Here is a 25455-nt window from a genome sequence, read left to right on the forward strand (position 1 = left end):
TTCTCTAACCAACAGTTAGTGAAAACCTTCTTCAAAGCTTTAAGAATGCTTAGCCCAGCTTCTGAAGTACCCTCTCCTTCCTGGGATCTTTCAGTGGTTGTGTTGGCTCTAACAAAGCCTCCGTTTGAACCAATGCAAGAGTCATCCATCAGATTTCTCTCCTTCAAGGCTTTCTTTCTGGTGGCAATCACATCGGCCAGGCGCCTAAGCGAGCTCCAGGCCCTCTCCTTCAAAGAACCCTATTTGAGAGATCTTGGAGATAGTCTTCTACTACGTACCATGCCTGGGTTCTTGCCTAAAGTTCCTTCTTTCAAAAATATCAATCAAGAAATATTGTTGCCAGTACTTTTCCCTCATCCCCAAGGTGAAGATCAGGAGAATTGGCATACACTGGATGTGAGAAGAGCCGTTCCCACCTACAGTATATTGGAACAACAAAGGCTTTTAGAAAAGCAGAAAATTTGTTCCTCTAGCAGGCCCGTCCTAACAAGGGTCAAAGAGCAAGTAAAGCCATCCTAGTCAGGTGAATTAGGTCAACCATTGAGAAATGCTATCATTTTAGTGAGCTTCAATCTCCTCTGCAGATCAGGGCACATTCTACACACTACAGCTACCTCATGGGCAGAAGTCGGGCATTTTCCCCTGGATCAAATCTGCAGGGCTGCTACGTGGGCATCCACATCAACCTTTATTAAGCACTACAGGCTCGACTCACTAGCAGCAGAAGAGTGCTAGAAATGGCGTCTGCTATACCTCCCATATAGCTATTGCTTGGCAAGTCCCATTTGTGTTGTGCTGCCAAGGACGATCAGGAAAACGAAAATTTACTCACCTAAATTTTTATTTCCTGGAGTCCGTAAGCAGCACAAGCTTCCCCCCCTAGCAGAACTTATATCTATTGCTTCATCAAAATACGCTGGGGCCCGGTCACCAATACATACTTATAGGGGAAGTCCTTAATTGTTTAATTGCTTAATGCGTATTGCTAATTAACCTGTCTCTGCTTAATTGTACCTAAGGGACTAAAACCCATTTGTGTTGTGCTGCCTACGGACTCCAGGAAATAAAAATTTCGGTGAGTACATGTTCGTTATGCTTGTATATAGGGGGTCAGTATTATTGTGGTTATATTCTTGTATATAGGGGGCAGTATTATAGTAGTTATATTCTTGTATATGGGGCAGTATTATAGTATGTATATTTTTGTACATAGGGGCAGTATTATAGCATTTATATTCTTGTATATAGGGGGCAGTATTATAGTAGTTATATTCTTGTATATAGGGGGCAGTATAATAGTATTTATGTTCTTGTATATAGGGGCAGTATTATAGTAGTCATATTCTTGTACATAGGGGAAGTATTATAGTAGTTATATTCTTGTATATAGGGGGCAGTATAATAGTAGTTATAGTCTCGTACATAGGGGCAGTATTATAGAATTTGTATTCTTGTATATAGGGGCAGTATTATAGTATTTATGTTCTTGTACATAGGGGCAGTATTATAGTAGTTATATTCTTGTATATAGGGGCTGTATTATAGTAGTTATATTCTGGTACATAGGGGGCAGTATTATAGTAGTTATATTCTGGTACATAGGGGACAGTATTATAGTAGTTATATTCTGGTACATAGGGGGCAGTATTATAGTAGTTATGTTCTTGTATATAGGGGCTGTATTATAGTAGTTCTATTCTGGTACATAGGGGGCAGTATTATAGTAGTTATATTCTGGTACATAGGGGGCAGTATTATAGTAGTTATATTCTGGTACATAGGGGGCAGTATTATAGTAGTTATATTCTGGTACATAGGGGACAGTATTATGGTAGTTATATTCTGGTACATAGGGGACAGTATTATAGTAGTTATATTCTGGTACATAGGGGGCAGTATTATAGTAGTTATGTTCTTGTATATAGGAGCTGTATTATAGTAGTTCTATTCTGGTACATAGGGGGCAGTATTATAGTAGTTATATTCTGGTACATAGGGGGCAGTATTATAGTAGTTATATTCTGGTACATAGGGGGCAGTATTATAGTAGTTATATTCTGGTACATAGGGGGCAGTATTATAGTAGTTATATTCTGGTACATAGGGGACAGTATTATAATAGTTATATTCTGGTACATAGGGGGCAGTATTATAGTAGTTATATTCTGGTACATAGGGGGCAGTATTATAGTAGTTATGTTCTTGTATATAGGGGCTGTATTATAGTAGTTATATTCTGGTACATAGGGGGCAGTATTATAGTAGTTATATTCTGGTACATAGGGGGCAGTATTATAGTAGTTATATTCTGGTACATAGGGGGCAGTATTATAGTAGTTATATTCTGGTACATAGGGGGCAGTATTATAGTAGTTCTATTGTGGTACATAGGGGGCAGTATTATAGTAGTTATATTCTGGTACATAGGGGGCAGTATTATAGTAGTTCTATTCTGGTACATAGGGGGCAGTATTATAGTAGTTATATTCTGGTACATAGGGGGCAGTATTATAGTAGTTATATTCTGGTACATAGGGGGCAGTATTATAGTTGTTATGTTCTTGAACAAAAGGGGCAGTATTCGAAAAATTATATTCTTGTATATAGGGGACAGTATTATAGTAGTTATATTCATGTACATAGGGGCAGTACTATAGTACGGGTATCATAAATATATTCACCTTAGTTTCTGAGAATACTAGTTAATTTAATTTGGAGAGTGACAACCATTTTTTCTGAGCCACAAATGTGCTCAGGGCAGTTGTCACTTCCCTTCTCCCACTCCTCTTGGCAGAAGATACAAAAAGTGAACTACTCAACAGGGACATAGAAAGAATTGACCCATCCTGGGGCAAGACCGGAATAAAAAGTTGATTGTACAAAACATGTATGTATCAGAAAAGCAACCCTTACAGCTACGGTGAGACTCTTCAGACTTACCTTCACATGGGGAAAGGATTCTATTCACTGCACTAGCCCTGTATCCAAATACCTTGTCCAAAGCAAAGCAGCTTGTTGGAGCATCCCATAGCAAATGGCCCATGAGTACCCCTAGCTACACCCCTGGGGCTTTTGGTGAGGGGTCCAAAAACCATATTGTCCAATCCTCTTTCCATGGGAAATTGTAACTTGTGTGTGGCTACCCCTCTGCAAATACACATAAGGGTAGGTTCACACGGCAGCGTCCGTAACGGCTGAAATTACGGGGCTGTTTTCAGGAGGAAACAGCCCCGTCATTTCAGCCGTAACGGCATGTGCTGGCGCTTGAACGCCGCGTCCATTACGGACGTAACTGGAGCTGGTTTTCCATGGAGTCCATGGAAGACGGCTCCATTTACGTCTGAAGAAGTGACATGACACTTCTTTGGCGCGGGCGTCTATTTACGCGCCGTCTTTTGACAGCGACGCGTAAATATACGCCTCGTGTGAACAGACAAACGTCAGCCCATTGCTTTCAATGGGCAGATGTTTGCCAACGCTATCGAGGCGCATTTTCGGACGTAAATCGAGGCGTAAAACGCCCGAATTACGTCCGTAAATAAGCCGTGTGAACATACCCTAAAGGTAGCAAGGAACAAGTTAAGGGGAACTGGCGTGGGATTTTTGTTAATAAGGGGCATATAGGTGGGTGTGGGGAGGCTTTTCTTTGCTATATGGCCCACCCTTTGCTATAGGTCCACCCATTGTGTTCCATGCCCAACTATATTTGCCTATAGATGATTATTTTAGTTTTATACAGATGCCATTACCATGACATCCTGTTGCCACTATCACATGATTGTCCTGCATTAAACCTTCATTCACAGTCCATTTCAATTTTGAGTTTGTTGAATTCAAATTCCGTCATTTGAATAATTGGCGCACGATTCATTTAGCTAAACAGACCGTGCCTGAGTAAATATACAACTCTATATATATATATAGGAGAGCCGTTTCGTTCATTGTTGTTGTCTAGGGGGAGGGGGTATGCACCTGCTGACATCTATATAGATGCCTCCACAGCTCAATTCTGTTTGTTATTTAAAGCCTCGGGATTACAACATACATAAATCATGAATCTCAGGGTCCTTTGTAGGTAAATTCATCTGGAACAATTGTGATACATTTAACTAGTCACCTCCTAGTTATTTCTACCTATATTTCCTGCAATAGGCTTCAAGCTCAGCCTCTTTACGTCTGATTATGGACAATTTGGGCAACTCTTTCCATGTGACCCATTAAAAGGACCCCCTTAGGTTTAAACACTGATGTCCTATCCTTAGGATAGGTCATCAATATTTGATTGGTGGGGGTCCGACCTCCGGAACCTCAATCAATTGGCGCAATGAAGCTGCTGTGGTGCTCCTGCCGCGTCCCTTTCATTGTATGCAACTTTCTTTCCCAATGAGGAACATTGAAATCTCATGCAGACGAGGTAATCCACGTGATTTTACTGTGGCCAGTAAACAAAGTCATGTAGCAGTGGAGCACTAGCCTATAACTCCTGTACTGAGAGCAAATAAGTGTCAAGATGGTGACTCAGGGGCAGAGCCAGCCTTTGGGGTGTGTGATCACTTCGGACACATAGGGCACCACATATGGCAGGCACCCAAGGCTTGTGACCACCATAATCTAATTGTATAGCGCTGTTATTAGATCACTTTATGTATGGAGCTGTTATCTAATTAATATATGGCTATATTATTTGAGCACTGTATGGGATGCTTGAGAAAGACCCTGACAGTGTTGAAAGGTTGCAAGTCCATATTTTGGTGAATTAAAGAAAAATTTTTTTTTCTATTTGTAGTGCTACAGTCTTTTTTTTCTTTTTATGTATGGAGCTTTTATCGAATTACTATATGGCTATATTATTTGAGCACTGTATGGGGGTATTATTTGGGCACAGTATGGGGATATTACTTGGGCACTGTATGGGGGTATTATTCAAGCAGTGTATTGCGGTATTATTTGAGTACTCTATGGCGGTATCATTTGAGCACTCTATGGCGGAATTATTTGAGCACTCTATTGCGGAATCATTTGAGCACTGTATGGCGGTATTATTTGAGCACTGTGGGACGATATTATTTTAGCACTGTATGGTGGTATTATTTGAGCACTTTATGTTGGTATTATTTGGTCACTGCATGTTGGCATTATTTGGTCACTGCATGTTTGTATTATTTGATGACTAGGTTGGTTTTATTTGAGCACTGTATGGTGGTATTTGAGCACTGTGGGGCGGTATTATTTGAGCACTGTGGGGCGGTATTATTTGAGCATTGTATGGCGGTATTTGAGAACTGTATGGTGGTATTATTTGAGCACTGTGGGACAGTATTATTTGAGCACTGTATGGCTGTATTATTTTAGAACTGTATCGCGGTATTATTTGAGCACTGTCGGGCGGTATTTGAGCACTGTATGGCAGTATTATTTGAGCACAGTGGGGCAGTATTATTTGAGCACTGTATGGTGGTATTTGAGCACTGTCTGGTGGTATTTGAGCACTGTATGGCAGTATTATTTGAGCTCTGTATGTTGGTATTATTTGGTGACTAGGTTGGTATTATTTGAGCACTGTATGGTAGTATTATTTGAGCACTGTATGGGGGTGACTACTTAGGTGTTATTTGGCGCTGCTGCTTAGACCCTTAATTCTTTTTTACTGGTCCTGGCGGCAGTATCTACTATTATTATTTTAACCAACTATTTAATATTGTTATTTGGCCAATGTATGGCACTATCTAGGCACCATACATTATGGTGCTTATACTTAGGCACTGTTTGATATGGTTATTTGTACACTGTATAACAGTACACCATATGGGGAAGAGGTAGCGCCAACAGATGGTACCACACGGAACCATTCATTGTAAGACCAGTGGCAGCTTCTAACATCTGTTGGCAGATTAATATATTGCAGCATGAAACGAATTATGTTTAGTACTTTGAATGTGTTTCCTGATTACAGCGATTGGTGGGTTATACGGTGACCTGTCTAATATATACAAACTGTCACGATGACACAGACATACATTAACTGGAGTGGTATTTGTCAGTATTAAATGCCACGTGACTATGACTCAACAACTGCTCCTAAACTATTTGACTCAAAGCAGCAAGTTCCCCAGAAGCAACATAAGACATTACCTATGAGTGAGTCAAGTGGAAGAACTGGAGCCCCAGGCCTGAGAAAATTAGCTGCGATTGTCTTTTCTCCCATAGGGTATTGAATTTGATAAATAGTTTTTCTTTTCCCCAATTTTTAAAAAATTTGTTCACACAGCAATTGTATTATTATTATTATTATTATTTTAGCAACCTCTTCCCACCCGTATAGCAGCATTGTAGTGGCCACAAACTATGGGCCAGTGAGAAGAATTACCACAATAGACAAACATAAGACTCTCCATATCTAGTTATCTATCTATCTATCTATCTATCTATCTATCTATCTATCTATCTATCTATCTATCTATCTATCTATCTATCTATCTAATATCTATCTATCTATCTCATATCTATCTATCTATCTCATATCTATCTATCTATCTCATATCTATCTATCTATCTATCTATCTATCTATCTCATATCTATCTATCTATCTATCTATCTCATATCTATCTATCTATCTCATATCTATCTATCTATCTCATATCTATCTATCTATCTCATATCTATCTATCTATCTCATATCTATCTATCTATCTATCTATCTCATATCTATCTATCTATCTATCTATCTATCTATCTATCTATCTATCTATCTATCTATCTATCTATCTATCTATCTATCTATCTATCTATCTATCTATCTATCTATCTATCTATCTATCATCTATCTGACAAATTAAGGTCATTGCTTTCTGTGAGTACGGAAGTTAAATCTACTAGGGAAAGCTCATTGCATGCACATTAATGAGTACTTGTTTCCTCTCCCGACAGGTCTGTTTTAGTAAATAATTGCATTCCCCATTAAATAACAATTCTGGAGGATATTTTTTTTAGAACTCTAAGTTGTGCCGTTGCTCTGTTATTCCTCCTAGAAATGTATGAATAAATTGACAACTTGGTGTTACTAGTTGGGGGGTGTGGTCTTACACAGACTGACACTGTCCAATCAGTGCTGACAGAGTGACACTGTGGGGACACGCCCCTTTGACAACAAGAATAGTAACACCCAGTTGTTAATTTATTCACAGTTTTCTTGGAGGAATAACAGAGGAACAGCACGATGCAGAATTTTGAAAAATATGTTCAAAAATTGTTATTTCATGGGGAATACAAGTATTTACTAAAATAAACATGTCAGGAGAGGAGACAGGTCCACTCTAATTAATACAGTTCAAATTGTACTTAATGGGGGCTCCAAAAATTTGTATGCAGTGATCTCCCCCTAGTGGTGGCCGCAAGGGATTTGGAGCACAGTATTTGGGCCACTGTCGGCCCTTTTAATGCTCTGGGCCCTGTCTGAGTGGTCAGTCCGCCTCTGCATTCACTATATTTATTCGCCAAGGTGGCGTTTTAGCCCCCTAGGTATTTTGACCTGATCGTGATTAATCTGAACTCCATTGATGTAAATAAAGCTCAAAAACGCTTTCCCAGAATGCAATCTTAAAAATATGCAATTCTGCACTATTGCCAAGTACTGTATGTACAAATTGGCCCCAGACTGTGAGTAAGTATGAATAATAGTGGAATGATATGAGAGATTACAATCTGTGTGCAGCGCTGCAGTATATGTTGGTGCCATGGGGTAATATAATCAACAATTAAAGGCAAAGTCTGCAGTCCGTATCTGTGCCCATAGACACCGGAAAATAAATTCAGACTGTATTTGTGTAGTGATAGTGAGCGTGCTACAGTTATATCTTCCTTGTATGGTTCACCATCAACACGTTGCGAAGTTCATCCAGCATGCGATAATATCTATCAAACATTAGAGCTCAGTGGGAGCCCAGTTACTGCCGGGAACATCTGGCCGGCAGCTGTTTTTCTCAGCAGATGTTGGAAGGAGGCATATGTCTAGCAAACCATGGCCTCTCACCTAAACTACTGCGCGGCAACACTTACTGCGGTGTCCACCGGCCACTTCTTATAATAGCCGGGTAATGGGGCAACAGCCCCTCTGCTCGACTTCTCCTGTATGACATGAGACCCATTATAACTGCCAAGCAGGAGAAGTAAAATCTCCAGACTTTGGGCTTATTCAGACGAATGTGTAATACGTCCTTGCTACGCGCGTGATTTTCACGCGCGTCGCACGGACCTATGTTAGTCTATGGGGCCGGTCAGACTGTCAGGGATTTTCACGCAGCGTATGGCCACTGCGTAAAACTCACGACACGTCCTCCTATCTTTGGCCGTTTTTCGCACATCACGCACCCATTGAAGTCAATGGGTGCGTGAAAATCACGCGCAGCACACGGAAGCACTTCTGTGGGACGCGCGTGATTCGCGCAACAGCAGTAAAAACTATGAATGAAAACAGAAAAGCACCACGTGCTACAAACATACAAACAGAGTGTCATAATGATGGCGGCTGCGCGAAAATCACGCAGCCGCACATCATACGCTGCTGACACACGGAGTTGTTAAGTGCCTTTTGCACCGCAAAACGCCGCTTTTTGCGCGCGCAAAACGCACACGCTCGTGTAAATCCGGCCTTTGTGTTATTATTGGAATAGTTCTGATAATCGTTCCATATCTACTGTAGGGTTCATATACTTTACTGCATCTAAAATTGGGACCAAGTCTGTTATACATTTTCATCTGGGGGGTGTGCAGGAAATGTGAATTTCCTCTAGTATATATGAATTGCTCCTGTAGCTAACATAACTTTAACCATAGGGCCCCCTGGAAGTGGCACCATTTTTTATTATACCTGGGTAATCAAGATGCGGATACAGTTGAAAACCATGGCGGAGCATGGAGCCATGGGATCCCAGCACCGCCATTCTTGACGGGACGAGGCACTGGAAATACAATGGTATTTCACTATTCTCACTGTGACAACTGCCGGGAATGGCATGGCGCAGACAGGTGCGATGCAGTGACATCATCGTGCCGGCCTGTGCCGAGCCACATATCTCACAGACTGGAGGAGACCTGCAGAGGGATCTCCTCCATTAGCCGTGGGCATGGAGCTAAATAAATATTTCTTTTATTATTTTTAGGAGGCACTATGGGGTAATTTTTCTGTGCGGTGAGGCACGGTGAGGCATTATACTATGTGGGGCAATGCGTGGGCTTTACACTATGTGGGGATCACTTTGGGGGCATTATACTGTGTGTGGGGGCACTATGGTGGCATTATACTTTGTGGCGAGGCCCTATAGGGGCAATATATGTTGTAGGGGCAGTTATGGGGGCATTATACTGTGTGACTGTGGGCCACTATGTGGGCATTATTTTGTGTGGGGAGGCCCTATAGGGGCAATATACTGTGTGGGAGCACTATGGTGGCATTAAACTGTGTGTAGGGAACTATGGGGACATTATATATTGTGTGTGGTGGGCACTATGGGGGCATTATACACTGTGTGTGGGGGCACTATGCAGGAATTATACAATGGGGGCATCATAATGTGTGGGGAGGCACTATGGGATCTACTGTATGTGCGGGCATTATACTAAGTGGTGGGGCACTATGGGGGCATGATAATTTGTGGGTAGCACTATGGGAGCATTATCCTGTATGGGGGCACTATTATTATTTTACCTCTTGCTGGAAAGGGTGTGTGGACCCACTCATGACATCTTTGCGCTGAGCACAACAATGTGTTAAAACGACCCTGCTAATCTGTTGTCTTGAAACTCTACATTGCAGTTTCAGCCTTTGTGCACCATTTATTTCCCCAATTCATCCATGAAAAATAAAGCGCTTTTGCGAAGTCTTGCATAAAAAATATCTCCCACCGTTTAGTGTATACAGCTCCTATGCTAACCTATGCCTCTTGTTGGTGACAGATATAAAAGAGGGGTTAAAAGTAACACATGTGAAGGAACAGATAACAAACAGGGCTTAATTGTAGACTGTAACCGTGGACACACATAGCTCTGCATAGGAGCTGTTTACACAATACGGTTGAAGATTTTTAAGCAATAAAATTTGCAAAGTTGCTGAGTTTTATTGCATTTCTTTGACTTGATATCATTTATATCTGTATGTTGTCAGAAGCAGCGCCATATATTTAGACACATACACGGCTTTATTACACCCATGTGCACACAGGCATCAAAGACCTCTTACATAATAATACTGAACATGCCAGAGGGTAATCCAGAGCAGGACTGAGCCCTGCCATTTGTGCGCCGTGAAGGAATATGACATGAAAGGTGCCGAGGTCAAAGCCTTATTCTTAGTGATTAATAAAGGCTTCTTTCTCCAGCTCATTCACCAATTCTTCGGGTGCAAAAAGACACAGGATTCCTCTTCTTATAGCTCTAAAGTTCTGCCGAAACCGACACGGCTCATAGTATCACCTGTCCCCGTATTAAATAACATGCCCTGTCCGTGCCCATGCACTTCCACTTACCAAAACTGAGGCCTCAATCTCACCAAGGGGGGTCCCTATCTGCACCACCACCCCCGAAAAACTAAAAAAATCTCATGTACTTGAGCGTGTATTTTATTGACATGCAGTTTCCAAAATAATTTTTTTCCTTACCATTTAAAGTCATTGGGGCGGCACAAAAAAACCCAAAACAAATAAAATACAATAGGTAAGTAGACATAAATTATTAAAGGGTTGTACAGGTTAAGTAAAACTTGGCTGCTTTCTTCCAAAAACAGCACCGCACCTGCCCATGGGTTGTTTCTGATATTGCGGCTCCGCTCCATAGAAGTGAATGTTGTTGAGCTGCAATACCACACACAACCTGCGGTAGGTGTGGCGCTGTTTTTGAAAAAAAATAATTTTTTTCTTATTTTGTACAGCCAATTTAAGTAGTTGGGTGGACTGTGGCCCAGGTTGTGATGGTGACGAAAAATTTGGTTGGTAACATCCTCCCCAGCCACTCCACACTTAAGTCAAATTTTTCTTCTATCTCTTGGCGGGCAGTCCATAGAATACATGGAATTGTGGAGAAGGGATGCCGAGATGAGACAACCCCTATAAAATTGTTTGAAGTCCTCATGTCTGTCTGATGGAGTCTCTGGGAAGTGGTGGAGGTGACCAGGTGGTGAAGGTCCCACCGGTGGGTAATTGCCCCTTCGGCCCTCACTACAATACAGCAATATATATAATATAATATAGCCCTCCCTGCCTATAGCAATAGACACAGTCCTCTATTATGTCAACCAATGGAATATTTTGATTCTCCGTGAAATTTTTGGCAGTCGCTCTTTAATAAATAACTATTTATAATCTATATCAGAGATCTCCAACCTGTGGCCCTCCAGCTGTTGCAACACTACAACTCCCAGCATGCCCAGCCAGAGGCAAAACCTGGACAGCCACAGGTTGGAGGGCATGCTGGGGGTATAGTTTTGCAACAATTGGAAGATCACATGATGGAGGGCATACTGGAATTTGTAGTTATGCAACAGCTGTAAGATCACAGGTTGGAGAGCATGCTGGGGGTTGTAGTTTTGCAACAGCTAGAGGATCACAGGTTGGAGGGTATGCTGGGGATCTTAGTTTTGCAACAGCTGGTGGATCACAGGTTGGAGGGCATGCTGGGGATTGTAGTTTTGCAACAGCTGGAAGGCCACAGGTTGGAGGGCATGCTGGGGATTGAAGTTTTGCAACAGCTGTAAGATCACAGGTTGGAGGGCATGCTGGGGATTGTAGTTTTTCAACAGCTGTAAGATCACAGGTTGGAGGAAATGCTGGGGATTGTAGTTTTTTCAACAGCTGTAAGGCCACAGGTTGGAGGGCATGCTGGGGATTGTAGTTTTTCAACAGCTGTAAGATCACAGGTTGGAGGGCATGCTGGGGATTGTAGTTTTGCAACAGCTGGAGGGCCACAGGTTTTAGACCACAGCTTTACATCTTGGAACAATCCTTTAAGAAATTCTAAAGAGTATTTCCACCCAATTTAAGAAAATCTTTGACAAGATATTTCTCTATTTATATGATTCTTAGTTAGGTGCAACGTGGTTTTCAAAATGGGACAACTAATTGATTAACGACTAATGGGACCACGACTAATGGCCACCTTTACAGCTCTTATAAGGGTCATCCTTCTCCCTGAATGGAAAATCTGTCCAGTCATACGACAACATGGGGGTATGGGATGTATTACAGCATAACTAGACATGTTTGCCTATCGGGGGACTGAGAATGCTGTTTGGGGGGGGGGTTGTAATGGTGGCCATATCGGCTGACCCCAGCTAAGACCAGGTTGACATAGTGTATGAATACTGAGGCAGCAGTAGCAGATATACATAGACTAGCAGCTTGTGTATACAGTGTGGTAGCACTTACAATGATGTTGTACTTGTTGTGGCCCCTGCACGGCAGTGGGACGTTCAGAATCGGCTTCGTACATCCCCAAAGCTGTGTCCTCGTCTTCCAGCAGGGAGTCTGGACTAGATCTCTTCTTACCAGATGACCAGCTTGAAGGCAATGGAGTGTTGGACACAGATCTCAACAGCAAAATGCAGACAGCCAAGATAGCCCATAACTTCATCTTAGAAAGGCTTCCAAGAAAGGGACCTTCCGGGGGGCAAGGAGAAGACAACGTCTTAGTATTTCAGTTTCGTTACAATGTATCTTGCAATTTTCTTATCTTACATTTCTTCATTATTGATATGGGCCAACAATATTCAGCCATTTATAAAAATATCACCTGCTAGAAACCGGCTACATGTATAGATGTAGCTGAGCTGAGTTTGTTGTATAACTCTTAGGGGGTGAGTTTTGCCATTGTGATGACCCTGAGTCATTAGGGGATCACACATGGCAGATTTGTTGCAGAAATTTCTGCCACTGAAAATCCATCCTGGTCATGTGAACGGGGTTGTATCTGCAGCATGTGCATGTGCATGTTCTTACAAACCCCATATAGCTTTATGGAACAGTTACAAGAATTTCCTACAGTTGACCAACTCAACTCTTCTACATCGATATGCTAATGGCTTACATAAAACATGTGGGAATTGACTTTATCCAAGATTGGATTATTATGGATGAAGATATGAAATGGCTCATCAAATAGGTTTTCATTTTCTTCATAAATGTAAAAACATGGAGATGTAGCAGAGCTAATTTTGTAATTGAGTCGTTTGTTTTTTACATCCAAAGAAGGGAAGCATTTATATAGAAAACCACACATAATAAACTCATCTGTACTATAAATACACCGAGGTCATAGACCAGAAGCCGTGCCGGTGTCCTCCATTTACCGAGCTATCATATAATGCCGTACTATATATAATATATAATATCTATATATGTCCATTACTGTGCTTATAGAAAAAGCCACTTATCTTTCTTAAAGGGGTTGTACGGGATTAGAAAAACATGGCTGCCTTAATATTTTTTGAAGCTCCTCCCACTACGGCAACGTCTCGCCATTAGTTTGGTGTCAAATATCTTCCCAGAACCTAAATTGATTTCTTTTGCAGCTCAGCCTTTAGGACATACTTGCCATCAGGGAGACCCTGAGAAGTGGTGTATTAAGTGACATGTAAAGGACACTGCGCCAATATATTTTACCATATGCCCCGCCCATTTATAAAGGACACACCCCCAACCTAAGGCATTTTTATGGCAAATAGTGCATATCAGTTTCTTGATCACACCCCAAAATGTATACCCCAGACCAGAACCTCTGAACTAATACAGACCTCAGACTAAAACCCCTAAATAAATACAGACCCCCTAAATACAGAGTCCAGACCCCCTAAATAAATACAGACCCCAGACCAGACTCCCAAAATACAGAACCCAGACTGAACCCCTAAAGAAATACAGACCCCCTAAACCAATGCATATCCCATACTAGACACCCTAAATATATTCAGACCCCCAGCCCAGACTCCTTAAATAAACCCAGACCAGACTCTAAAGGTACTCATCTGTCCTTGTTCCTGCAGCTTGCAGTCATCTTCAATCCCGCGAGCTGCCGCAAACAACTAGGAAGTGAGTATTTAAGGACGCATGTCTTCCACATGTCTGGGAGGTGTCCCCTTTTTCTGGGAGCCTCCTAGACATTCTGGGAGAGTTGGCAAGTATGCTTTATTGTATCCTGTGTGTGTGTGTGTGTGTGTGTGTGTGTGTGTGTGTGTGTGTGTGTGTGTGTGTGTGTGTGTGTGTGTGTGTGTGAGAGAGCTGGGGCTGGGTTGCCTAGCAACCACTCACTTCCTGTTTGGGTGACCACTATTAGAGCACGTGTGGGTTAAGGTCACAGGATTTTCTGACAGGAAACTGAATTCTTTGATTAACATGTGATCACCTTGTAGCAATGGGGCATCTAATTACCAAGAAGATTCCCTCTGTCCACGGTGACTCAACCAATGAGATGTAAGAGCAGCATACAACATGGTGTCACTTTAAATTGTTGGGAAACACTAGCGGAAAGGTTTCAGGCAGGACAGTTCACAATGTGATCGCATGTCCAGAAGAATGCAGTAAAAGCAAAGTTTACACTACGAAAATACTCTGTGTGGGAAACACTAGAGCCAAGAGTATGCAAGGCCAAAATAGACACTCACTCCTGTCTCACGTAACCCCTTCATTCCCTGCAGCACACGGAGAAGAAATTAATAAGCGCCCTGCGGAACTTTACCCGAAAATGGAGGTAAACCTTCCTACTGGTCCTACTTAGATGGGACCGAGTCTTCTCTAGATACATGCCCCACTGTCCTTCATCCTGTATAAATTCCCGGTTGTGGGCAAAAAGGTCAACGAGCCACATTATGGGGTCCTCAAAAATAATCCTTACTCACCCAGAAGGCCGTAAATCATGTTCAGCCACGGCCGGGTATATAGTAGATGTACCCACACACATAAAATACTTTTTATTCACCCATTCTGCCAAGGTCTGCTCTGGTTTTTGTTAGGGAACACAAACCAAAAATATAGTCATATATGTTCTGGCCCTGGTGGAGTGTTAACAGAGCCAAAAACATTGGTCCTGCCTAGTGAAGGTTGGACTGGCCCACCAGAGTACTGGAGAACCCTCTGGTGGGCCCAGGTTCTGACACAATAATAGGCACCAAAGGTCCGGCAAAAGAAATCCACATTTTGAGCCAATCACTTACCACCAGGGTCTATTTTTTATGGGATGACAACAAATAACCTATTAGATCTTATAGATGAGCTGTCCTGTGTGTACAATGATAACAACAAAGATTATGATGTGATTAATAGGGGACATTCTGTATAGATGGAGGGTGGGTCTTCAGAGTCATTTGCCCTTGTGGGCACAAGGAACCCAATTCTGACACTGTTCCGATCATTAAACTGGCATGGTACTATGCCCTATTTTGATAGGATGTAGGCTGTGCAGCATATACACATGGGCCACGTGTGATCCTCAGACACCATGGCTGTCCTCCTCTCAATAGAATCAAAAGCTTTGGAATTTATAGACTGGACCCCCAAATTTTTTGTTCGCCTTTTAAAAATATATCTTAAGGGGGCTGTTCAAATTGTTAATCCCCTTTTTGTTTGACGGGCTCATAAAGAAAGATAATTACAGGGTGTTCTTCTGCAGGAGAACCCGGCAATGAGTGTTTAATTCCCCTGCAGCGCCACCACAGGGGAAATGAAGTATTACATGGTGTCCATTGAAATGAATAGGCTGTCTGTGTAATGCACAGATGTGTCGAGTCCTCCAGGGAGGGACACTCTTCATGCAATTACATGGTATGAATGATGGAAAATGTGTTTCCTAAGCCAGACAACCCCTAGCACAAAAATCCAAAATGTCTGCTACCCAGGTGAAGCTTGGAGAGACGCAGAGTGCACCTATATTACCAATGGGGACAAGAAGCTTTTGGGAATGAGAACCCCCTGAGTTTTTGAGTTCTGGAAAGTTTGTTTGGTCGGTGGTTGAAAAGGGATACTGGATTAAAATGGTTTTACAGATGGAGACATGTTTACGGACCACAATATACATATCTTTACAATACAATACTGCAGATGTAGCAGAGTTAAATTAGTGATGCAACTCTTTGTGCATTGCCCTATCTTTCTAAGTTAAGATAATGCAAGAGGTTTGTCTCTGTAATCCTATGTAAAACCACAGATTTGCCAAATGACAAACTCAGCTCAGCTACACCTATATGTGTTCTATGGTAGTATTAAGCTTTTAGTTTGGACTATTATGTGTTGGGTTCTATAGAGGTTTAATGAAATCTGCATCTTTTATAAGATTAGCCTGTGAGGCCATGGCGGGTAGCAGAGCGACAGGTTTCACGTCTTACAATTTCACCCATCTTGCATCTTGTTGGTATTGCAGATGCTTCGGCTTGTGGTTTGTAACTGGAGATGTTGAGTTAATCTCAGCTGAACATGTCACACATGGAGACGTTACACAGAGCTACCAGGAGTGTTTAAACAAGTCCTATACCTTTCCAACTCCAGACAGATCAGCGCAATATTCATTTTACTGCTACTATTTTTAATCAGGCGGCTACAAAAACATACTGGGACCCATACGTGACCAGTACAACCAGGATCAAGTTTGGTCCAATCCTGGAGATAAGCGGAACCACATGTGTCTTGTGGCTGCTTATCTCTACCCTTAGCGTCAAAAACTTGGAGTGGTACAACTTTATGATCAAAAATTAGCAATTCTGACTTTAGGTCTTAACAGGAGGGCCAAGATAGCAGATCTGGGGGCCTTCACTAGCCTCCGGCTGCCAATACAACCCATCGGCACCCTGTGGTGTTGCGTGGGGCCTTGAGGATGACAGAGGGGGCCCTCTCCTTTTATGAAGGTCCATTTGTTTCACTGCATTTAGTATTACATGGCACCCATTGAAATCAGTGGGCCGTCTGGGTAGGCAACAGGCAAGCCAGTCCCTTAAGAGGGCTTTTTTTTTTGTTGCTCTGGCTAATAGAATTGGGCCCCAAGTGGGGCTGTGTATTTAAAGGGGTTTTGTAGGACTATCATATTGATGGTCTATCCTGAAGTCATTTGAATGGGACTGAGCTGCTGTGAGCTGCAGTACCAGGCACAGCCACTACTAAATCTGTGGTGCTGTACTGGGTAAACAATGAAGGGGATGCAGGCGAGAGTCGGACCCCCGCCGATCTCATAATGATTTCCGGTCTTAATAATAGGTCATCAATATTATAGTCCCGGAAACCCGATTTTGAACTGCAGCCCAGGACAGGAGAGAGATTTGTGCTGCTGCTTAACCCCTTAACCTTGAGGACAGAACAATTTTTTTACATTTCCCTCTTTGCATCCCGACGCTCATAACGTTTTTATTTTTTGTACGACGTAGTTGTATGAGACTTTGTTTTTTGCGGGACGAGTTGTACTTTATGTACGTACCATTTTTTGGTACAAATACATTATCGTTTAATTTCTATAAAGTTTTATTTTGGCGAAAATGCAGAAAAAAAAAGCAGTTCCGCAGCAGTTTTAATATTTATTTTTTTACACCATACACCGACCATCATAAATAATGTTTTACATTTGTTGTATAGGTTGTTACGGTCGTGGTGATACCAAATATGGCTATATTATTTCATGTTTTGGGACTTATATTTTAATAAGTTTATTTATTATAAAAAAAAAATTGTGTTTGTGTATTTTTTTTTACTTTTTATTTATTTATCATTAGTTTTTTTTACATTCATTTAACTTTTTTTTTAAATCCCATAAAGAGATTTATCTTTTGATTTTGTAACTAATGTACTGGCATAGATCTATATACTGATTGTACACAGGCAGTTGTTAGGACATACCTCAGTATGCCCTAACAACAGGAAATAAGTTCAGACAGCCCTGGGGTCCTTCAATGAACCCTGGGCTGTCTGGCCATACAAGTTATGGGCTTTGATCGCGTCACAGTTATCTTCTGTGACGTGATCAAAGTGCAGTCCCCTCTCCTTGAACGCCGCGATCAGCTTTCATCGCGGCATTCAAAGCGTTAACGGCGGAGAGAAGATGTGTATTAGGGTATGTGCACACACACTAATTACGTCCGTAATTGACGGACGTATTTCGGCCGCAAGTAGTGGACCGAACACAGTGCAGGGAGCCGGGCTCCTAGCATCATAGTTATGTACGACGCTAGGAGTCCCTGCCTCTCCGTGGAACTACTGTCCCGTACTGAAAACATGATTATAGTACGGGACAGTTGTCCTGCAGAGAGGCAGGGACTCCTAGCATCGTATATAACTATGATGCTAGGAGCCCGGCTCCCAGTACTGTGTTCGGTCCAGTACTTGCGGCCGAAATACGTCCGTAAATTACAGACGTAATTAGTGTGTGTGCACATACCCTTACAGCCGTTGCCCCGCTCTCGATTGCGCGCACAGACGGCTGTCACACAGGACGAGAATGCTCGTCCTAATGCGCAAAGTACCCGCCGCTCAGGCTTAGCATTCTCGTCCTGTGTCGGCAACCAGTTAAAGAAGTTTGTCTACTTGTCAGCCTCTAAATATAAACAAGAATGTTTCAATTCACTGACAGTAAGCAAAGATCTTGAAAATGGTGAGGAATCATAACACAAAGAATATTAGAAAGTTGCAGCACTTTCATTACATAATCATTTACAGAAGGCCCGTCTGGCCCTTACCCCAGCCCTGCAAACATTGAGGGACAGACTGACGGACAGGACCCCCGTAGAGTCGGATTAATGACAAGTAGAGCACAGACAAGCCCTCAGCCTAAAATGCCACTACGAGTAATGATACAGTGTCACATCACTGGGATCGAGCAGTGATCAAACAGATCGGCCACAGGGTGACAGGAGGACCCACCGAAGACAAATGAGCACCGTGAAACCAAGACCCCAAAGCAAATGACCTCTGTGCCCTCCATACACAATCCTCATGTCTTACTTCCCCTGCTCCATAATAAGCGTCCTAACTCAATCCCTTAACCTGGCCCATAATGGGCATTGACATTTGTGCAGTGGGTACAGTAGCTCATTGGAACGGGTGTAGAGCCCACTATGGATCAGGGGTGTGCACACAAAAGGGGTTTCCAATGGAAGGGGCTCCCTTCTTGTACTGGCTAATGCCCACACCATGCCATTACGGGACAGGAGGGCTTAGATTTTTTTTTACCCCCTCCCTTAACTCCTCCTCCAATATTATGGTGGGTACAGTAGGCCATTAGAGAGAACATAGGACTGATGATAGAGGAAAGGGGGCTCCACGCAGATATCAAAATTAGACCCTTTCTTGGTCACGCCCTCCCCCCCCCCTACTCATACCTTGTGGCCTAGATTTCCCCTTTACAGACCCCATAAAACCTGCACCCCATAAAATTAAAACTTCCGGGCCCCAATGCAAAATCTGTAAAGGGTCCCCCCACTTACCATGTACTATATATAATACCGGTGACTTCTTATAGGACAGGGAGCCCCGTGGACACACTGAGGAATGAGGGCCCACGTACGACTGCTGCCTATGCACCCCTATATTGTCGCTACGCCACTGCCTATGAGAGCTGTAGACCCTGTATAGGAACATTGCATACATTTTATATACAGAAGCAGGAATGTTAATACTCCTTACATGTGTAAACCAAATATACACACATATGTAGTAGAGCTGAGTTTGTTAGTTGTAGAGCTGAGTTTGTTAGTTGTAGCAAAGCTGAGATCTTCATTTTGCACAGCTCATTGGGATATTATAATTTGTTATCTCGGGTTTACAGGACTGTCAGTAAACAACTCTAATCTACAATTACGGAAGTCCCAAAGAGTTAATTTTTATTTAGCTCTGCTGCATCTGTAAATAGATCATATAAAATGACTTCTATTAGTATACTATATTCATCTATTTTTAATATCATCATGTATGGCGCAAACGTTTAACTGCTAGTCTGATTAGAAATGTTGGCTCAGAAAAGTGTGTTATTCGTGGTCTATTGATCTGTGATACCGATGTAGCAAAACTATGTTTGTCAGGTGTAGTAAAGCTGAGTTTGTCACTCAAGGCAACTCATTGGATTTACTAAGCAGAATGCATTAGAATTCTCAAAAAGAAGTGGCGTACATAGAATTTATTTAGTGTTTTAGACACTATTTACTCCATATTTGACTGTTTTAAAAAATATCGAAACAAAAGGCTAAGAGGCGTCGTTAAAGGCGCCAGAATTATCGACATCCACCATTTTTTGGGACGCAAATATTGGTGTAAAGTACCCCAACCGTGAAATGACATAAAAAAGAATAAGAAATTGTCTAACATGTTAAAAAAAGTAAGCCAAATTTAGCATTCTGCGCGCCATTTTGCTACTTGCGCCATTTCCTCCGTCACGTAAATTAATACATTTTATGACACCAGGGCAGATTTATTAATATCATTCTAAAATCCAGACCAGACAGGCAGAAACTGCGCCAAATTTATCACAATGTCACCTATGCTGTCTGATAAGTTTGGCGCATCTTCCTAGATATGTTAGATACTTTTGCGCCAAAGTGGCGTAAATTTACTATTTGTTTTAGACACTATTTTCACTTTTCACTGTCCAGAAAAGGGGCCACGGCTAAATACGTATTCGTAAAATGCGCTAAATTAATGTCGTGCACCATTCTTTTGGCTACAATACTTTGCACCAATATTTGCGCTCCAAAAATAGCGGATGTCGTTAATAAATGTGGTCATTTTAGGACTCATCTTAGCCACGCCCCCTTTTCTAGACACTTTCAATGCTGATCGAGAAAGTAGTAAAAAAAGTGTCTAAAACACAATAAATTGTACGCCACTTTTTTGGCGCAATTTGTACCAGAATTCCGGTAAATTTTGCTTAGTAAATCCCCCCCCCCACTGATATCAGGGTGTATTATGACACAGGACTGCAGGTTGTCAGGATGAGTCAGTGATGTAGCCCTAAATAGCTCAGTTACCAGTTCAGCTCTGCTACATCTGTATGACATGCCAGGACCAGCCTATATCCCATCATATTGTATGGATTCTAAGAACTTCCTATACCTTTATCTGATATTCTTTTCTTATCCACAAATCTGCGTCTGTTTATTGAGAAAAAAGAAGCACATGTACGTGAGCCCGAGAGGGATCGGGGAATGGGGGGGGGGGGGGTATAGTTTTGTGTTTTGAAACACTATACTTTAATGAAAGCCACTCGCGCTGCCTCCTCTCAGCTATACTTTGCACAGTTTGGAGGTAAGAACTTCTAATAGTTGTGTATGAGAGTACAGTCCCATAGCAGATGTCACCCAACTTTTCAGCCAATCTGCCTAGTTAAAGAGAAAGGGACATATCACTAGACAGATTAGCCATTCAGGAATACGGCAAAGCTGAGTATAAATCCCTGCAATTCACGTGGTCATGAACATGCACCAGACCCACCTCTACTAACCAGAGCAGAATGCTGCTGAACCATGGGCACATGTAATACCACATTGCTCCTGTAGTGGCCACTGCAGGATAAATGTGCAGTTTCTCCCGCCAGATCCTCAGCAATCATCTGATCACCTGGTCTTTGTTAAGAGATGGGGGTCACTCATTTAATACTTAACCCTTTGGTGGCACAGTGCATATCATGGGACCCAGAGGAGTAACTTGAAGCTCCTGGGCCCGATGCAGAATCTGTAACAGGACCCCCTCCCCCCCCCACCTACCATGTGCCATTTATAATACTGGTGTCTTTTTATGTGGCACCTGAGCGTGGTTACCACTGCTACCCCTATGGCTAAACCCCTGATAAAAACCCAGTTACCAACCAAGGTGGTATCAAAATGCAATAGTTTTACAAAAATCTCCTGCTACGCTTGAAAGACAGACGGATACATTATTTTGGTTCCATTATTATATTCATCCTGGAGTGTGTGTGTTCACATGTGTTCTTGAGATTTATAGATGCAGCAGAGTTGAGATTGTGACATGTAGCAGAGTTGAGATTGTGACATGTAGCAAGGCTGAGTTTGTTATTTACAATAACTGGTTTCCTGAGCATAGCTTGAAGCTCCTTGGCCCTGGGGCAAAATCTGTACTCTTGCCAACCCTCTAACCATTACATCTTTGCACTGCACCTTTTAGGGTATGTTACCGCAACAAATCTGCTGCATGTGAACTCTACCCTTATAGTACTGATATTCTATTGGGTAGGTGGGCTTCGGAACCCTTCAGACACCAAGGCCTGTGTCCAATTGCAGCCTTAGCCCCCTGTATATAGTTATGTAACATGATGTAGTTTTAGATAGGAGTGGAGTATTACATTCAGCACTGCTACATCTGTAAATTGTAAACAGTAGTGTGGTAACTGCTGCAATCTTATTTTGCGGTCTATATATGATATAGTTCTATGTATCATATAGGTACATTTACTGTCTCAAAATTGAAAAATTGACTAGATCTTATGCGATATTGATGGGACAATGTAGGTTATCTGATTAGTGTACTTCCAATACCTGACCACTAGAGGGCAGCAGAGAACAATTTCTCTGACACTACTACCCTGATCAAATTCTATTAGTAGATAGTGGAGATTTTTTCTACCCTGTATGTTTAATTTGGTTTAGAATTGGCTTCTTGTATCGTGGGTTGTGAGGGTAAACCCCCCATTGATGCTTTTCTGTACCCATAAAATTCAATAGACATCAAATGATCTGAATGGACGTTGATGGACTTCCAGAGCAGAAAGATGCTGCTCCCAGCTCTAGCTAATGGAGTGGGTACTGATCAGCTGCATGTGAAACAAACCGCACTGATCTATACATAAGGACACATGTAGCAGAGTGGAGTTTGTCAAGTGATACATTACTTTATGAGATCACTATGTTATATGTGGTTTTACATAGGACTGCAGGTAAACACATTGCATTATCACTGTCAGTCATGCAGAGAGATGTTGACTTCTACTGCCATCACTATTTTGGATGTGATCTAGAGAGAAGTTTCTGAAAATCTGAGAAAATCTGAATAGAGTTGTAACTATACGTGATTTTATATATATATATATATATATATATATATATATATATATATATATATATATATATATATATCCTGTTATTTCATTTTCGTTCAGAATATTTTATGTATATTTCATACTTATTCCCTATTATTATTAGTCTGGTATTACATGTCTAGTATTGGTAGCGGAGGATGCAGCCAAACATTGTCAGAAACATAACATTTTGGTTAAAATAAAGTTTACGGTTTTGGTTAAAGCTTTGAAACCTTTTTTGTATTGGTTTTTTTTACGTTCCATTTGATACATGTAGCGATGTGAGTATTTGATACATTATTACATGTTAGGTTGATACAGGTAGGTATTTGATACATTATTACATGTTCGGTTGTTACATGTGACTATTTGATACATTGTTACATGTAGGGGGGCTGGTTAAATGTGGGTATTTGATACATTATTACATGTTCGGTTGTTACATGTGACTATTTGATACATTGTTACATGTAGGGGGGCTGGTTAAATGTGGGTATTTGATACATTATTACCTGTTACTGGTTCATATTTGATCATATTTGATACATTATTACCTATTAGGCTTTTTACATGTAAATATTTGATGCATTGCTAAGTATTCGATTCCTTTCAATGTGAGTATTTTATACATTGTTTACAAGTTAGGCTTGTGACGTTAATATTTGATAGATTGTTACTGGTTCATATGTAATACATGGTTACAGGTTAGGTTTGTTACATGTTAGTATTTGATGCATTGGAAAATGTTAGACTTCTTTGCATGTTATTTTATACATGGTTACATGATAGATTTGTTACATGTTCGTATTTGCTACATTGTTACATGTTGGGGGGGGGGGGTTATATGTGAGTATTTGATAGATTGTTACATGTTAATATTTGATACATTGATACATGTTGGGGGGTTATATGTGAGTATTTGATAGATTGTTACTTGCTAGGGTTGTTTTATGTAAGTATTTGATAGATTGTTACATTCTAGGGTTGTTACATGTAAATATTTGATACATTGTTACATGTTGGGGGGTTATATGTGAGTATTTGATAGATTGTTACTGGTTCATATTTTATACATTGTTTCACGTTAGACTTGTTCCATGTGAGCATTTGACAAATTGTTACATATTAAGCTTATTACATTTTAGTACTTGATACATAGTTACTTGCTAAGGTGTTTACATATTAGTGAACCTATACATTGTTGCATATAGATTTGTTTGACACATTGTGTTATGTTAGTTTTTGATACATTGTTGCTCGTCGTGTTTTGATACATTGTTTCATATTGCATGTGATACATTGTTAGGGTATGTGCACACACACTAATTACGTCCGTAATTGACGGACGTATTTCGGCCGCAAGTCCCGGACCGAACACAGTGCAGGGAGCCAGGCTCCTAGCATCATAGTTATGTACGACGCTAGGAGTCCCTGCCTCTCTGCAGGACAACTGTCCCGTACTGTAATCATGTTTTCAGTACGGGACAGTAGTTCCACGGAGAGGCAGGGACTCCTAGCATCGTACATAAGTATGATGCTAGGAGCCCGGCTCCCTGCACTGTGTTCGGTCCGGTACTTGCGGCCGAAATACGTCCGTCAATTACGGACGTAATTAGTGTGTGTGCACATACCCTTACAAGTAAGTTATGCATAGATTGCTTTATGTAAGTTGATGGCTGAGTGTATGGTTGAAAGGTTACACTCAGACAAGACACCTACCGTTCGTCTGGCCTCTCTAGCCCTAAGATGGACATTAATCCGACCTCCTGAGGATGAGGGACCTGCTGGGAGTCCAGGGATCCTAACAACTTGTCCTAGGGGGGAGAGCAAAGACCAAATCACAATGCTGGGCAGGTGGGCTGTGTACCAGGTTCACCAGACCTGTCCCTGAAATGAACCAGCTGCTCTGATCTCCTTCCCTCCAGTGATCAGCAGGAGAAAACACAGCAGCAATTCTGCACAGTGTAGATGTGGATGCTACAATCCTGCTGAGGAATCCAAGGATCACACACCATCAACAACTGTGGGGAGTCAAATAAAGACATGGGGGCTCCTGTAACAGCAGCTGGTCCAGAGATAACCACAGAGGGGGCAAGCAGCTGAGGGGGTCACAGGAAGGCTGGACACCACAAGGACTTTAGACTGGTGCAAAGCAAGACTTTCTCCAGGGTAAGATCCAAGTGGAATGTGTAGATGGATGACTACTGCAATGCAAACTCCGTCCAGTGTGAAGAAGAAGAAGAAGAAGAACAGAAGAAGCGCAGAAGAAGAGCCTCCTAATCCTACAGGGTCCTGTGCTGGAAATTCTGGCTCTACCTGCACAATGCACTGGGAAGCTGGAGGGCAGATGTGCCGCACTCCACACATGAAAAGGAATATTTGCCAAGACAAGAAGCAGGGGGAATGGATTTATAGGC

The 25455-nt window shown here is 41.8% G+C and overlaps 1 protein-coding gene across 1 annotated transcript in view; it reads right to left on the reverse strand.

The window, feature by feature from the left end:
• GDNF (glial cell derived neurotrophic factor) overlaps positions 1–24831 on the reverse strand; it is a 41127-nt gene extending 16296 nt beyond the window's left edge. Inside the window, exons 1-2 of the mRNA XM_075854996.1 lie at positions 24758–24831; positions 12415–12645 (exon numbers count right to left, since the gene is read on the reverse strand). Of these exons, the coding sequence (XP_075711111.1) occupies positions 12415–12619 (205 nt within the window). The 5' untranslated portion in view covers positions 12620–12645; positions 24758–24831. The remainder of the gene's footprint in view (positions 1–12414; positions 12646–24757) is intronic.
• Between the last annotated feature and the right edge of the window lie 624 nt (positions 24832–25455).

This window comes from Rhinoderma darwinii, chromosome 1, assembly GCF_050947455.1.
Source record: "Rhinoderma darwinii isolate aRhiDar2 chromosome 1, aRhiDar2.hap1, whole genome shotgun sequence".
In the NCBI taxonomy this organism is placed as follows: Eukaryota; Metazoa; Chordata; class Amphibia; order Anura; family Rhinodermatidae; genus Rhinoderma; species Rhinoderma darwinii.